The 16,726-nt window shown below is 40.2% G+C and overlaps 1 protein-coding gene across 1 annotated transcript; it reads right to left on the minus strand.

The window, feature by feature from the left end:
- Window positions 1-542: 542 nt before the first annotated feature.
- ASIP (agouti signaling protein) lies at window positions 543-16,393 on the minus strand. The gene is made up of 4 exons (XM_065645770.1): window positions 16,220-16,393; window positions 4,530-4,732; window positions 2,733-2,794; window positions 543-1,089 (listed from the first exon to the last, which is right to left on the minus strand). Exons 2-4 carry the CDS (start codon window positions 4,708-4,710, stop codon window positions 913-915), a joined length of 420 nt encoding a protein of 139 aa, XP_065501842.1. The 5' UTR covers window positions 4,711-4,732; window positions 16,220-16,393; the 3' UTR covers window positions 543-912.
- Between the last annotated feature and the right edge of the window lie 333 nt (window positions 16,394-16,726).

Below are 16,726 nucleotides of genomic sequence, written 5' to 3' on the forward strand. Positions count from 1 at the left end.
ACACATTCAATTTTTGATCTTTCCTTTCTTCCTCAAAGCCCTGGGTATGTGTTGCTGCTTTTGGGGTCAATGTGCACTGTATCCTTGGCAGCAGGAGAAGGGCTGAGAACTCTATTCCTGTGGATATGGCTGGGGGAAAAAATCTGATTTTTTTAAGTCATGAGGCACAGATATGTCCAGGGTTCAAATATACATGTATATTATTCACCTTGGAGATACTGATTACTGGTAGGCTGACCAAAGACTCTGCAGGTGGATGTACTGATGCTCAGCTGGGGATGACTGAAAAACTGCCTTATTGTTTGGAGTCTGTCTTTTCACATAAAATAACCTATGTGAATTCTCATCATGATTTTTGCTGAATGTGTGAAAAGGGAGTTAACCCTGAAACCTGCATTTTCAGCATGATATTTCGGCTGTGCTGGAAGCTGGTGCTGTTCTCTCTTTGTGGGCGAACACGAGTTTGGTCCCTTAAAGGATTAACTGGTCCTGTTATAGTGTGGCTCTTTGCATGCCATTGGTGCAGGGTTTGTGGTGCCAGTTAGAGCTTTCAAAAATGTGATTAATATGTGGTTAATATGACCCTTCAAAAAACCCCGACCAAACAAAAAAACCCCAAAACTCCAAACCAACAAAACCCCAGAATTATTCTTAAAATGCAGGTCAGTTTTGCTAAAAATACCTGTTCAAGGTCAATCTCCCTGTTTTTTTTCTCCCTGAAAAAACATCCTGTTTGTGACAGCATTAACACCATAAAAAAACCCCACATTGTCCACTTAATATTAAGAGGGCGAAATCCAAGCTGCCAGCTTCAAAGCTCTCTACTTCGATTGCTGTGCACATGGGGCAGTTTGAAATACACAGTTGAGAAGCTAGTGAAGGATGGAAGCCTTATTGCATCTCCAGTTTGGCTTAGCACTTTGGGTTTAACGTCACACACTGGCAGATGGTCCAAAAAATTCGGCATTTGCACAATGCGCAGTAGTTACAACATGAATTTAAGTGTGGTTTGCAGGTTTTGAAGTTTGGCACACAGTCAGCAGCTGGCGCAGGCCTTGGCTTCAGAGGCGTCTTCGGTTCAGCATTCTTCTAGAAGAAAAAACGTGAAAATTCATACAAAAGTAAGATGAGTACAGGTTAGAATAAAGTATAGGTGCAAAGAAAGTGAACTGTGGGAGCTTCTGGCTTGAGATGAGTTGGCAGTTGCTGGCGGTGAGGCCTATATTAGTAGCAACATGGAGATGTGGTGGGTCTGTATCATGGGAGATGCTGGCTTGAGAGCAGCCCACCGAGCAGAATGTTAAACCTCATGAGCCCCATATGTTGAGCAATTAGAAACATGACTGGATAGAGTGTTGGAAAATGCTCTGTAGGGAAGAATGTGGCCGCAGTGAAGAAAGGGACACAAGAAACTTCGAAGATAACGATGTTATCAGTAGAACAAAGTAACGAATTACTCTTGGAAACCCAGACTTTTTGAATGAGAGAGTGAAACCTCCATGTCGATCTATGGGGCTGGTATCGGCTCTGTTTCCTAAACTGCGCAGCCGAGAGAAAGGGGACGTGACTTAGCGAACCTCTGCCTTGCGTGGTTGGTTTGTCAAGCTGCCTTTGGAGCTCGGCAAACTTCTGTGCATGGGAATCCTTACCTGCAGACAGGTAAGTGAGCTGAAAAAGATCTGCCCGCCCACCCGAGGAGAGCTGCTGCTCTGTCAGTGATTTGGGAAGGTGGAAAACTTTGGGTTGATCAGCATGTGCCAGGGACCTGGGAGAGGCCTCAGGAGCCCTCCAGCTACAGGAGCCCTACGCCCTTTTTTTAACTTGGTAGTTTCTCAGGAGTTTCAGTTTTAAGGTAAAACGTTCTGAGGTCTCTAAGTGCCTTAGGAGCTTTTAAACAAGAATACTTAGATGAAGTTTGATGGCAAGAATATCTGGCTTTGAGCTGAAGGTGGGACTAAATGACGTCCTGAGGCCCCTTTCGACCTCGATCATCCTGCGAATTTAGGAAGTGCTGGCCACACAAGACATTAACAAGAAAGGAAAAGAAGGAGCTCTAAATGTTTCTGGCTGCAGCAATGACTCGTTTGGCTATAAATGGCTATTGTGACACATTAAAAGCAGAGTAAAAATGCTGTTTTCTACTCTTTTAGACAATTTTTTAAATGTAGGAGTCCAGCACATGTAATACTTCACATTCAAGACCTGTGGGTAACATCACATTAAGGAAATCTATCCGTCTGAATCTGCTGTTACTAGTTAACATTTTCCACCAAATTCCAACTTCTTGGATGCCTCTACTTCAAATTTTTGGCACCCGCAGTTAAAAATTAGCAGACAGTGAGTTTGTGCCCCTGGGCTGCAGAGCCTGCATGGTGTGACTGACAATGATATTTTTTTATGGCAGATGACTAAATAATTTTACAAATACTTAAAACAGCTCAAGGCTAAAGGACCTCTTGTGTAAGAGAGGACTGTAAAAAACAAAAGCAAAATCAAAACCAACAAGCCTTCCCAAACCCAAACTACAACCTCTAACTAATGTAAGGTCACATAGTTTTCGTTCCACTATTAATGTTTTGCATCTGTTTTTACAGTATTTAGAGCTTCAAACTGTATGTTAATTATTTCAGTTGGGGAATGGCTGTAAAAACCTTGCAAATGAATACAATGAAGAGAACTATAGATGGAATAAACCATTCAAACTCAACAGTGTTTTCTGAACAGCCACCTACCTTGGAAGCTTTCTTATTCTCTGCCTCTTTCCTGCTGACTTTCTGGGATCTTTTAGTTAAATCTTAAAAGAGAATAGCACAGCATTAATATTAAATCAATTTTACAGTACATGTTATTTAATTGAGATGCTCAATACTATTCCTTATGCGAGAGAAGGCAGGTAACCTGCATTGCCACCTCCTCCCTGCATGTTCTGCAGGGAAGAAGTTACTGTCTTGGACCCATCCTCACACATTACCTCTGAACTTCTGCTGTCACTGTCGCTCGTGTGAAGCAGAAAACCACCGATGTTTGTATTTTAGGAGGGCTTTTTTACACATTGTTCGGTCAAATGCGAACAGGGAAAATAATTTCAGAGAAATGAAATTAAAGGTATCTGTGTAAAAGTTGTAGGTACTTATGCACATTAGTCACATGAACAAAAATAGGAAAAATGTTCAGAATTCCTTTTTTTTCTTTCCTGTTAAAATGTGGTGTTACCTGCATGATTTTGGCAGGAATTAACAAGCGTACACTGGTTTTCACAAGCACGGGGTGCTGAGGATATAGGGATGCTCTGCTCCTGGGGGAGGACGTGTCTCTTGCAGAGGGAGGAAGGGTTTTTGTGAGGCACTGCAGAACCATCCAAAGCAAAAGGACCTGACGGCGTTAGGGGATTTTGGCCATCTTGGATGTCTGTTGGCCTATCTGCCACACTCAAGGCATGGGCAGGTTTTTGTGAGGAGATGAAGAAATCAGCTGCAGGGAATATATTTTATATGCCTGATTTTAATTGGAATTAAAAAAAATACTGGAAGTGTGAGACTGAAGGCATCTAGGATCACAAGGACCTTGGAATGATATAGCTTGGGAGGCTGTGGAATGGCACAAGCTTTAATAAACTTGCAATTAAACAACTTTGAGTTAACTTAGGATTCAGAGATTCAGATTCCATTGGAAATGCATGTGTGGGGCAATTGTTTCTCCTTAAAGAAAGGCAAGAGCGAAGAGAAAATACAGGAAACGAGGTCAGAAACCAGACTACTTTAAGCAAAAGTCCTAAAAGCTAAACAAGTGAAGCTTTATTTTTTGAATTATTAAAATTTTGACACAGTTATGAATGGTGTACTTCAGCTAATTATCCCCAAATGCCTGTTTAGTTTCTTGAAAAAGTTGGCTTAAATTACATTGAAAGAGTTAAGGCAGACACTAGGAAAAAAGCTCATGAAGACAAGAGTTAAGCGTTGCCCTGGCAGGGTTTCTCCCTAACAGGACAGATGGTCCCATGCCAGTAACAGCTGGGACTTATCTGGTCCTGTCTTGGATAAACAGGTGACCTCTGGCTCTCCCTTGCAGTGCTTTTTTCTTCCCCTGATTTAAGATTGCTTGACACACAGGTAAACCGAGGTTATATTAATTTCTTAGATTAGATTTCTCGATTGCTTTTCCATAAGAGCAGAAACTGAAAAAAACAAACTTTACTTTTTCTATTTGCACCAGACTTTCAAAGGAAGATTAATGCCCATATTAACAGAAAAACCCTTCTCTTAAATATAAAAAGACTTACAGTATGATGTGACCTGAAGTGAAATCTGTAAAACTAAAATAAGTTGTCTGATTTTTTTTTTTAACTGTGGTTTGCCACATTGCCATTCTTGGATGCTGTAGCTGCATTCCCACTGCAGTTCTGCGTACTCCTAAGGCATTTGTATGAAATGGCAATGTTGCAGTGAGCCATCAAAATAATCCTTATTAATCAACAGCTGTATTTTCTGCAAATCTTGTTAATTTGGGCCTGAACAGCGGATTTTACTAACCTACGATGGAGATGGGCGGGAGATCTGGAAGGTTCATTTTGTTGCTCCTTGACGGGTTGCGTTCTGTCTTCTCTTCAATTACCATGTGAGAATCGGCAGCTCTGAGCAAACTGTAGCACAGTAATAGGCTTAGGAAGAGGCTCTTACTTTCCATCCTGGGAGGGAAAAACTCAATCGCCATGAAAACCCAAGTCGATACAAACCTGCATGTAGAAGAGAAACCAAGATATGAACCTCAGCAATGGTTTTCTGTCAGGTTGTGCAGCTTTAGCAACATACTTTTGACAGTTCTTTCCAGCACTTCGCCTCTGATACGAAATGCCTAAGACTGCAGTTCTCTGAGTGGAAAAATGCTCTCAAACATAACTCTCTTAGAGAGTATATTTTTCTTGATTGTTTTCTCAAAAGGTTTATTTTCCCGAGAGCTGTGAGTGAGTTCTTCCCACTGCATTTTACAGAGTTGTTTATTGCATGACCAAGGGGAGAAGAACTGCTGTCACTTTTGACCAGCAAAATCACATCATCAGATTTGTCCTAGGAAATCTTGTTTACAAATTCATGCTAGAACACCTAGAAAAATAACGATAATTAAAAAAACCCCCAAACAAACCAAAACACAAATATGTTTCCCATCAGTTTTCTCCATTTAAAGAGTAGTAATGAAGAAATACCTTGTTTTATTATACCCTGATGTGGCTGTTCTGATCCCACAGTAAATCGCAGCCATAACTCAGGCAAGTTATAAAAGGCCCAGTCCCATAAAGCATTTAGGGGTCTTAGGGTTTAGTATGTACTTAAAAACTTTGAAGATGTAACGAAGTCCGCGGGATTTGAGCATACTTATGGAGAAACCCGAGCTTTGCCATACAATGTGGCCATACACCCTGGAAGAAAGTCCCTGGCTTCTTTTCTCATAGATTGTTAACACTGCTGAAGTTAGAAGTGGATTTATATTTCCATGCACTTTAGTTTTATGCAGTGTCAGAGTTCTGGGAGCCTCCTCCCATAGGACTGCCAGCCTCAAGATTTAGGGGCAGTTTTTCGTCACCGAAAAGGGAGTGAAACCAGATGTTTTGAACAATTAAGCTGGTTGTAATGGCTTTTTTCTGTACAGAAGAGACACCCTTTTATTGCTTTTTCTGTCTCCTTTCACAAAAGATGTCCAAACCTGACGGAGATTTCTTGATGCGTTCTGAAGACTGTTCTAACACATAGTTATACATGCAGATAACCCTTTAGATCATAACCATAACCATTCAGGTGAATTAGAACTTCTTTTTATGTAACTAATATTACCAACCTGAGTATTCCCAATGATGTTTATGTTTTAGGTGTATGCTTGAAATTCAAAAAAGACCTGAATAACAGGTCAGAAAGCTTGTCTACATTTTCCAAATGCTCAGTTGGTCAAAGAAAATATATTACTTAAAAAAAATCTTAGCTTGCTTAACATTTAAGTATGCTGATTTTTACAGGATCTAGGCATCCAGGGAAGGAAGAAAAGTTTTACGATGAGGGTGGTAAAACACTGGAACAGGTTGCCCGGAGAGGTGGTGGATGCCCCATTCCTGGAGACATTCAGGGTAAGGTTGGATGAGTGTTGGAGCAACTTGATCTAGGTGAAGATGTGCCTGGTCTTTGCAGCAGGATTTGACTAGATGGCCTTTAAAAGTCCCTTCCAACCCAAACTGTTCTATGATTCTATGATACAGGGCATGTCTATGATAGGTAGATGTAGACATTTGGGATCTCATTGTTTCCATGCTCTGAGCTGGAGTGAAGAGAGCAAGCTGTGTGCTGGAAGCTGTTTAGATTTGTACACAGGGCTGTTCATGATGTAGATTTTGGTTTTTAAAGCAATTTTTTAGCCTGGATACAGGATATTCTCTATAACATACCTATAATTTTCAGATCTGTGTGTGCTGCCCATCTGGAGTATTGGCACAGCTGGCATGTAACTGTCAGCTGGAGACCATGTTGACGTGCCCAAAAAGTACCATTTAAATTAACTTCTTCCAGGCCAAAATGTTATTTCCATTATAATTTCTTGTCTTATCTCAGCACAACTGCCAATGGATGAAATTGTGCCTGTGCAAATGTAATAAAATAGTAAAATTTAACAGCTTGTATCTATTCACTTCAGAGTGACATCTGAACATGCTCTTGTGTTAAAATACAAAACTAGCTGCATGTGTTGATTTGAACCCTTGTGCGCATGTTGGGATTTTTCTGCTAAAAGCACTTAGCCGGTGGGAATTTTACAGCCTTTGAGTCACTGTATGAACCTGGAAAATGCATATACTGCGTTTGATCTGAAAACTATGAAAACTATGCCAACTGATGAGAAAGGTAACACTCCTGAGAGCAGCATAGTCTGCTAGATGTGTGCAGCAGTTAATGAGAAGGTGAGAGGTGCAAACTGGAATCAGAACTGAAGATGAGAAACAAAGTGCTTGTAATCCTGGGTTTCATCTTTTCAAGAGAGTTTTACTTTCCAATTTTGTTAATTATTTTCCTAATTTTCCTTCTGGGACTCACCAGAGGCTGTTTAAGACAATCAAACTATTTCCCTTAGCTCCAGCAAGCTTCACATCTGCTTTTCTATGAACACTTAATTTTAAAAGAGTTTGTTTTCCTGTCGAACTCCTAACAATAGACAAGTAAATCACTTTAATAGTAGTGTATTTAGGGGGTTACCATTTATTGCTGTAATGAAGCTAAAATGTACTAGGAGAAATTTAACATGGGATTTTTTTAAATTGTTTATGGGGCTTAGTCTTGCACAGCGCTGAAATATAACTGCTGAATGTCCTGGGGTTGGCTAGGATAGAGTTAATTTTCATGGGAAGCTGGGAGGAGACACAACCAGGACAGCTGACCCAAACTCACCAAAGGGATATTCAATACGGTATGACGTAATGCTCAGTATATAAATTGGAGGAGCTGGCTGGGGGTGAGTGTCACTGCCTGGGAGCAGCCTGGGCATCACTTTTCTGGGTGGTGAGCAATTGCATTGTGTATCCCCCACTTTTTATAATATTTTATTTTATTATCGTTGTTGTTTATCTCTTCCTTTGTTGTCCTGTTAAACTGTTTTTTATCCCAACCCACAAGTTTTAACTTTTATTTCCAATTCTCCTCCCCAGCCCACCAGGGAGCAGGGTGGGCTGGGAGATGAGGAGTGAGTGAGCAGCCACATGATACGTAGTTGCTGGCTGGGGCTAAACCACGACACTGAACTTCAGGCACGGTTCAGCAAATTATGTGAGTAAATAGTTAACATGTGCCCTTTATTGTCAAGAGAAAGACAGGAATACATTTAAAAACAAAACAAAAGAAAGCATTTAAAATTTGTTGACTGTCATCAGAGATTGCAGTACCCTTTTCTATGCTATTTCCTCTGTGCTTTGGCTTAACATATTTAACATGTAAATAACATATTTTAATACTTACACAAATCGTTAGCTCTCACAGACATTTTTCCTGAATGTAAATTTGGAAAATGACAGATCATATGAAATGGCTATTGTCTCTTTTTAATTTATTTTTTGAGATGCCATATTAAAAGTCTTCATGAAGATTTGATTTCCCCAGAAACACCCTGTACATTTGACTCATTTCCTGTCACAGCCGATTTTAGTCTATTTGGAGATTTATCCTGACACAACAACAAACTGAACAATTCAAGACATTCATAATAAAGTCTGCCATAAACACTAGAAGAGACAAGCTGAAATTTTCTTACAAGGTCTGACAAATTTCGGCCAACTCATGAATAAACTGACAAAATTATAAATAGCTGAAAACGGCTGCTTAGAAAAAGCAAATGTTAAAGTCCATGAAGAAAGAAATATAAAATACTGGAAACTATTACACTGCTCAGTAACTCACTGACAAATCTTCAGCTATGCTGTGCTGCTTTGTTCCCGTTTTGAAAAGGATAGGACAGAAAAAGAGGGAGTTCAAGGAAAAAAGCAAGAATTAGTGGATGCCTTGAAAGATGCTGAGATTTTAAGATGGAAAGACAGAAAAAGTTAGGAAATTATACATGGAGGTTAACAGGATGACTGGGGAGATTCTGGGTGATTATTTCATTGTCGCTTGGAACCATGCTATCCATTCTTTAGAGCAATTCCATCTCAACTATCAGGTTTCAGCAAAAGAATAGAAAAAAGGGAAATTGGAGGGAAAGGAATGACAAATGACTCCACCTGAGACGAGTAGGAATCACTAACACTCCAGGCTGCTCTCCACAGACCCAGCCAGGGGTTCCTCAGCAATGTTGATTTTCTAATAGCACGTTAGGATTGACCGCACAGAATGCAGAGAAAAGATACATGCTTTTTGAAGACTTTAAAGGGCACTGTCAAGATTTAAAAACATACAAGTAAATATAAAGAAATAGCTGCTACTCATCCTCAAACCGCAAAACAATTTAAAATAAAAGCAACGCAAGCAAAGCTCTCCCCTCAGGATGAACCAGGAGGCCCTATTTGAAGTTGAAGCTGAATCTCAATGCATTTGTGTTCATTCAGTGTTGGGGGAATGGGCTGAAAATCTTAGGTTCCCATGGACCTCTCATATACTTCTGAGGTTCTGGGAGAAGTATCACGGGGCCAAATCTTGCAGAGTTTTTGGTGTTTAGGTAGCCACTTGAATTCCTCAATCCCTTCCCATGTGCTTCCATGCTCCCCTGGAAAACTCTTTCCCAACCCTACCCAACACATCTGCCTTTGTTTTGTGTGCCGTTGAAAGATGAGAAAAGTTGAATGAGAGTGTAATAAACAGCTGCTTTATGAAAATATGACCATGTGGTATGCATACATATTTAAAATATGCTCAATTCTGATTGGTTTAGTGTGGTTTCTAGCCTTTGTGTGTTACGAGATGGGCCCTTGGAAGCATGAGAAGGAAAAGAACCGTGTGCTGCTGTTTCTCTGTTATGTTCTTGTCTTTGAGCTCTTAGGCCGTTTGGGGATCAAGTTTTCATGCTTTTCAAATGCAATTGCAAAAAGCCAAATACTTGGGAATATCTAAACCAATAAAAACCTGATACATTTTTAGTTTACCAGGGAATATGTTTTCCTCAGCATTCTGATCTATGAATATTTTGCTCTAGGTGTGCAATTTCGTAGTTGTGATACACTGTACAGGTTGTTGGAGGAGGACCAATACTGTTTGTTTTATACAGCCTGCACTTCAGACTGAGGTGATGTTTATCTGGGATTGCCCATGAAGTTCAGTTTCCAAATGTTTTCTAATCTTTGTAATTTAATCTTTAAATCTTTATTCCTTGACTCTGCTAGGTGGTGATGCATCATCCATGTTAGTGATAGGGGAAGCCTATTTCTTAAGAAGGGAGGAAACGTTATAGCCATGGCTTGACTTGCTGAAATTTTGTAGGATAAGAAGTGACTGTTTTGTTCTTCTCTCATCTTCCTCATAAAGACAATTTCTGGTGTGGCCTGATAGAATGGGAAGGCGTATACAAGCAACAACTGCAAGAGATGTGCCAAACAAGTTTTAATTTCTGGCACAATTCCCTAAGCTATCTACAAAAACGAAAAACTATTCAGGGCTCCTGCTGCTGAGAAATCCTCAATTAGCTACTCTAAGTAGAAGTGAAAGCAAGAGTATATAGAAAAAATTGAGGAAATATGGTGTGGCAAATATTTTAGCATGCTATCTTGAATGAAATGACAACTGTTGAGGAAAACTGTCAGGAAACTAAAGATCTAAGAGTTCCTTAACTAATGTTAAACATAAAAGGTTCTACCGCTTCAGCAGAGAAAATCTATGATTTAAGGAGTTACAGAAATACAGTACATGCATCGAAGATGGGGTACAGCTGTGGTGATGAGACTTGCTGATCAATCCAGGATGTTATATCTGAGTGCATCAGCAGGGTCTGCAGCCTGTTCCCCACTGCTGGCAGTGTGCCTGCCTCTGCTCAAGGACAGCTCTGACCTGGGATCAGGAGGCTGGGCAAGAGCCTCTTCAGGGCTCTGTTTTCCTTGGATGCCATAGAGAAGGCAGGAATTCCTCCTTAGCTAATGGCAGAAGGACCTGCAAAGGGGAAACCTGACATGGCTGTGACTAAAGGGCTAAATTTAAAGAAGAATGATAAATGTCTTTTATTTGTTTTCCATGTGTAACAGAACTTCTAAATATCCTACTCTTCTCCTTGCCCATATCCTTGATATCCTAAATTAGAGGGTTCTGAGCATGTTAATATTTATCTGGTAAGACGCATAATTTCTGCTTGAAGGTATCACTTACATGTCTATGACACACGTTGGCCTGTCACAGCTGAGAAAGTGCTGAATGGAGGAGAGAGGAGACTTTTCTGGCATAGTCACTGCTGCCTATGGGGAGAAATGGAGGTTTCTGGGCATTCCTTCCACATCTGGGCAAGGTGTTAAACACAATCCCTATTTTTAAAAACGTAAAAAAGGAAGATGTGAGGAACTACAGGCCAGTCAGTCTCACCTCTGTGCCTGGCAAAGTCATGGAGCAGATCCTCCAGGAAACTATGCTAAGGCATAGCAAAAATAAGGAGTTGATTGATGACAGCCAACATGGCTTCACTAAGGCAAAGCATGCCTGACAAATTTGCTGGCCTTCTATGGCGAGGCTACAGCATTGGTGGATAAGGAAAGGGCAGCTGATGTCATCTACCTGGACTCACGCAAAGCATTTGACACCGTCCCACATGACATCCTTGTCTCTGAATTGGAGAGACATCGATTTGAAGGATGGACCACTCGGTGGATAAGGAATTGGCTGCATGGTTTCACTCAGAGTTGCAGTCAATGGCTTGATGTCCAAGTGGAGACCAGTGACGAGCGGCGTTCCTCATGGGCTGGTGTTGCTGTCTAATGTCTTTGTTGGTGCCATGGACAGCGGGATGGAGTGCACCCTCAGCAAGTTTGCTTACAACACCAAGCGGTGTGATGTGGTTGATACACTGGAGGGAAGGGATGCCCTCCAGAGGGACCATGACAGGCTGGACAGGTGGGCCAGTGCCAACCTCATCAAGTTCAACAAGGCCAAGTGCAAGATCTTGTACATGGATTGGGGCAATCCCAAGCACAAATTACAGGCTGGGTAGAGAATGGACTGAGAGCAATGCTGAGGAGAAAGACTTGGAGACGTTGGTTGCCAAGAAGCTCAACGTGACCCAGCAATATGTGCTTGCAGCCCAGAAAGCCAACTGTATCCTGAGCTGCATCCAAAGATGCATGACCAGGTGATTCTGCCTCTCTGCACATCTCTCGTGAGACCCCACCTGGATGACCCTGTCCCGCTCTGTGGCCCCCAACATAAGAAGGACATGGAACTGTCGGAGTGACTCCAGAGAAGAGCCACAAAGATGATCAGAGGGCTGGAGCACCCATCCTATGAAGACAGTTTGAGAGAGTTGGAGTTGTTCAGCCTGGAGAGGAGAAGGCTCCAGGAGACTTTACAGCAGCTTTCCAGCAGCCTTCCAGCACCTGAAGGGGACCTACAAGAAAGCTGGAGAGGAACCTTTTACAAGGGCTTGTAGTGATAGGACAAGAGGTGATGGCTTTGAACTGAAAGAGGGGTGATTTAGATTAGATATAAACAAGAAATTCTCCACTATGAGGCTGGTGAGGCAATAGAAGAGGCTGCCTGGAGAAGCTGTGGACGTTCCATTCCTGGAAGTGTTCATGGCCAGGTCGGACGGGGTTTCGAGCAACCTCGTCTAGTGGAAAGTGTCCCTGCTGATGGAAGTGGGGGTGGAACTAGATATCTTTGAGGTCTCTTGCAACCCAAACTATTCTATGATTCTAAAATAAGAATAAGATTGATTACATGGTTCTTGTCTGTGTGTGGAAAAACCTGGCATCAGTGACTCAGACATAATGCACCATATGGAAGAAAGATGCTGGAGCAGTCTCGATATCTAGTCAAGATCAACAAGACATCCGGACTATCACTTCAAAGTGCTGTGAGGCACAGCTTTCTTCCTGGAAGAAGGGAAATCCATTTATAGTCTGTAAGTGTGAAACAAGGTCCAAGACAAATGTCTGGAAGATATGTGTTAATTAGTGAACTACCCAGAGGAAAAAAAACGCATTCCAGGAACGAAAAAAATATGGACAAGCATTTAAGAAAAAATATATTTTCTGTTCAGCTTGGGAAATACTGTTCTGGGAAGCAGTGATTCAAAAGCATTTGGGATCTGTGGTAGAAACAAGCTCGCAGTGTAACACTGCTGTCAAAACTGTTAATTTAGTTCTTGAAAATAGGACCAACTTCAACAGGAGAGAGAACATTTATTTGATATTGGAACGGCTATTTCTGGAAGACACTCCAAGAACACCACTGAGTGAAAAGACTTTGTATAAACTGTAAAAATGATCAAAGGAATAGAAGAAAAGAGCTCTCAATCTCTTTAATACCAAAGAGTAACTGCAGAGTGTCTCAGTTCCTGAAGACACTTGGCAGGGTTGGAGGAAGGACAAGGTGACAGATGGGTTTTCAAGCAAGATGGCAAAAGTATGAGATGAAGTCACCAGAAGTAGAAGCTGGGCCTAAAAAATGTCCAAGATCCGGACTGTTCTGGCCCACTAATAATTATGCTTTAGAACATCTACCCAAAAGCTGATATGGGCTTTCTACTATAGAAACTTAATAAATGTTATGTTTATTTATTTATTTATTTTTAATAAGAAATACAAATGCTAATCAAAATTGCTGGAAATTGCATAGTTGCCTGTGTTATGTGCTAACTAATGATTAGACTTTCAGTTTTATTTATAATCTCACAAGTCTCTCAATGCGTGCCAGGAGTGTGGATGTTCACTTTAGCTCAAGCATTTTGGAGACAGCTTTCTCACAGGTAATCCTGCTTTTATGGTTATGACACTATAGTTTTCCTACCGATGAAAACCTACCTCTCTACTTATTTATTTCGAAGTGATTATTTTTTTCCCCCAGTCCTGAGATCTCTGAAACCTCTTTAGCTCTAGGAGAATAAATCATCTTTATCTCTGGAGTGCCAGGCTTTGAGCCAGCCCTGCTGAAGCAGCTTGTTCCAAAATCATAGAAAGCATACACTGGAACAACAAGCTTTGAAATTCAACATGCAAATGATAAAAAGCTCGAGGTGAATCCCTAATTAAAATATACCTAGATATTTTTTAGGGATATATATAAAATATATAGTAACGACAGTGTGCTTGTTTTTTTTCCTCATGCATTGTGTCCCCTGAAAGGCTAAGTGTATTATTTTCAGATGATCTGCCCTAAGTTGCTTCTCTGCCATTTTGTGTAAAACATAGGGTACGAAACAAGCCTTTGTAGATCCCACATGGTTTGGGCTCAGAAAAGTGTCTGCGTGGACTCTTTCTAACTCACGTTTTTAATTTATTACAGGAGTGCACTACATCTGCTCAGCGCAGAGCTTTTTTATATTTTATTGTATATTACAACCAATGATTCATCACGCGTCATCGTGGATGGTTCCCCACGGTGGGATTGGTCACCTTTATAATTTTTCTTTTAAGCAAACATTTTACCACCAATGAGAAACACAGGTGTCGTTATCGGTGCTGCCTTCCCAGAGTCCTCCCTAAAAGAGCAGCAGCTCCTTATCTCAGGGTCACTTTACACTCGGTCATAGTCACCTTTGAAAAAAATCACACGGCAAAATCCTCTAATAAGTGAACTCTGCAGGAAGAATAGAAACAGGCTCGCGTGCATACACTCCGTTTAGAGATTTTTAACTGGGATACTTCCATTGACGGGCTGAAAACATACTTAATAGTTAGCTAAACAGTTAAAATAATCTTGCATAGATTTGAAATTAATTAAACATTATTATCAACCTAATGGATTCCTGAGTATTTGTAGGTGAGAATGAATCTCGGATTATTTTCATGGTGTGAGCATTTCAAAACGCAGAGAGAAGCAAATGAAAAAGGGGCAGTGAGTGCTTCCACTGGCCAGCGCTGCCTTCTACTCCCTTGTAACTCAAATTCAATATGCTTAATTCAAATTAAACAGAATTTTAACCACCTGAGTCAGAGAAGTTTGAAGAGAAACGGTATGATTTGAAAAACAAATTTAATAAGCAAATGCTACTCAAGAAGTCAGTGGGTTTTCCCGTTAAGTTTGCTGGTTTTAAGAAATGTTAAAACTTTTTAAAAGTTGCGCAATATTTATTCTATGCAAATATGTCTACAACATGAGCATGCACCCGTTATTAATAAGGTGTTAACTATCTAGCCAATGGTTTTAGTAGGTCTTTACTTTGCAAAATACCAGGGTCTAATTCATGCATGCAGTTCTACTTATGAGTCTGTGCATAAAAATTAAAGGGAACGCTAAAGATAAAAGCCTATATTGAAACTGGCAAAATTCTTTTTCCTTTGCAGTAAATTGGTTTTTTCCATGTGCAAGAAAAAATGACATTTTTCTCTAGTTATCTTCCATATCCGTGATCATTTGTGTATTTTTGCATTTGGGCTGGAATGCTTGTGAAACCTTTCTGAGCCTGCTTAAATAGAGAAAAAATATTTTTTCTGCAAAGTGGGAGATGCATAGGGAAGTGGAACTTTGATATTTGGAAACCCAAACAAGAGACATGTTCTTTAAAACAAATAAACAAACCCAACAAAACCAAAACCAAAACCAACTAACAAAAAGAGCCCAAAACAACCATTTAAAACGAACCCTTCCTGTCTCAATCATAAGATGGTGCTGCATGATATACAAGGAGAAATAAAGTAGGGAAAAAAAGTAGACAAAAAGATAGGAAACAGTGAGAAATGCATCCATTTAGGAAAATAACAAAATAACAAATGTAATAAAATGAACCATTTTATTGTTCATTTTCTAGTGAGTGCAGTCATGAGAGAAGCGCTGTAGAAATGTAGGCTGGAAGAAAAGTGTTGGTATTGCAAATGGCAATCATAAATTAGTTCTACGTTTCATATCTTATTAAATACATAAAACAACTGTTGCTTGCTGAACTTGCACAAAATTAGATAATATTATGAATATTAATGGAAGACTAAACACTTGGGCATATATTTAGCATAGAATTACATTTTTATGACATGCTATAGAGAGAAAAGTCAGGGGAAATTAGAAAAAGGATTACAGTCTGAAGTTTGAAGATAAATATTACAAAAACACATACAATCTAAACCCTTAAAATCTTTCAGGAGTTATAAAAGCTTCAGGGAAATAAAGATTTTATTTACAATATTATATAGCAATTCTATTTACCTAGCTTGGACAGGGACAAAAAATAATTCAGTTAACCAATCGAAGCAGCATAAAAATACAGCTTAGGAAGGGTACTTCGTTAACATAAAAATTGCACAGTAAAAGAGTGTATAAAGATAGTGTAACACGTAAAATAATTTCAGGAAAAAATTAGATATAAGTAGATTAAATTAATAAGTAAAATTTGCAACAAAAGATTGTAGAGCCAGATATAGCAAACAGAATCAAAACAATCTAAATCACGGGCAATACTGAAAAAAAAAAAAAGTAAAGTCAAACAGAAAACAGAAGTAAATAAATGCAGAAGAGCAGAAAAGGTAAAATATGAAAGCAAAGAGAGTTTTAAAATTTACTGTTGCCCAGGCCAGTGAGGTAGATTTGCAGCATTGATTCGAGTGTAAAGGAAAACAAGTATCTTCAGTGCCACATACCGGTAAAATATGATCTTTTAAGTCCAGGCACCACAGGGCAAGTTTAACGTCCCGTGGAAGGGACTAAGTGTTTCGGTCCTCCTCAAATAGTGAATTTCTCTCCTCTTCACCCGGCTCTAAGGAGAACCAGGGCAGGTCGCGTCCCCCGTTCTGCGGATCCGCAGAGAATATCGGCAAAGCTCTTGGAGCTGTTTGCGCTCCCGTCTGACTGCCGAGCAGATGGATTTAAATATCACCTTCTCCCGAAAGCAGTGCAGCAGCATTTACGAAATTTTAGCCCACAAAATTATAACCAGAATGGACAGTCTATTGTTTTCTACTTGAATTTCTGCTTTTTCTCAGTGCCCCTTTTTTTTTTTTCCTCCCTTTTGTCTTTGGCAGTTGCTCCGAAAAATTCTCCTTCAAAGTTGTCCTTCAGCCCCTCCTTTTTCTACCCAGTTGAAAGCCACAGGGACAGTCCTGATCCAGAGGCGTTTTCAGCAGATGGCAGCAGAGAAAGGCAGCCAG

This window comes from Caloenas nicobarica, chromosome 15 (assembly GCF_036013445.1).
Source record: "Caloenas nicobarica isolate bCalNic1 chromosome 15, bCalNic1.hap1, whole genome shotgun sequence".
Classification (NCBI taxonomy): domain Eukaryota; kingdom Metazoa; phylum Chordata; class Aves; order Columbiformes; family Columbidae; genus Caloenas; species Caloenas nicobarica.

Excerpts from the sequence above, each read along its gene's own strand:
- ASIP (XM_065645770.1), bottom strand. The coding sequence starts at position 4,710 with ATGGCGATTGAGTTTTTCCCTCCCAGGATGGAAAGTAAGAGCCTCTTC. Across the intron at positions 2,795-4,529 it reads CCCGCCCATCTCCATCGTAG|ATTTAACTAAAAGATCCCAG; the intron begins GTTAGTAAAATC and ends TTCTCTTTTAAG. Across the intron at positions 1,090-2,732 it reads AGAATAAGAAAGCTTCCAAG|AAGAATGCTGAACCGAAGAC; the intron begins GTAGGTGGCTGT and ends TTTTTCTTCTAG.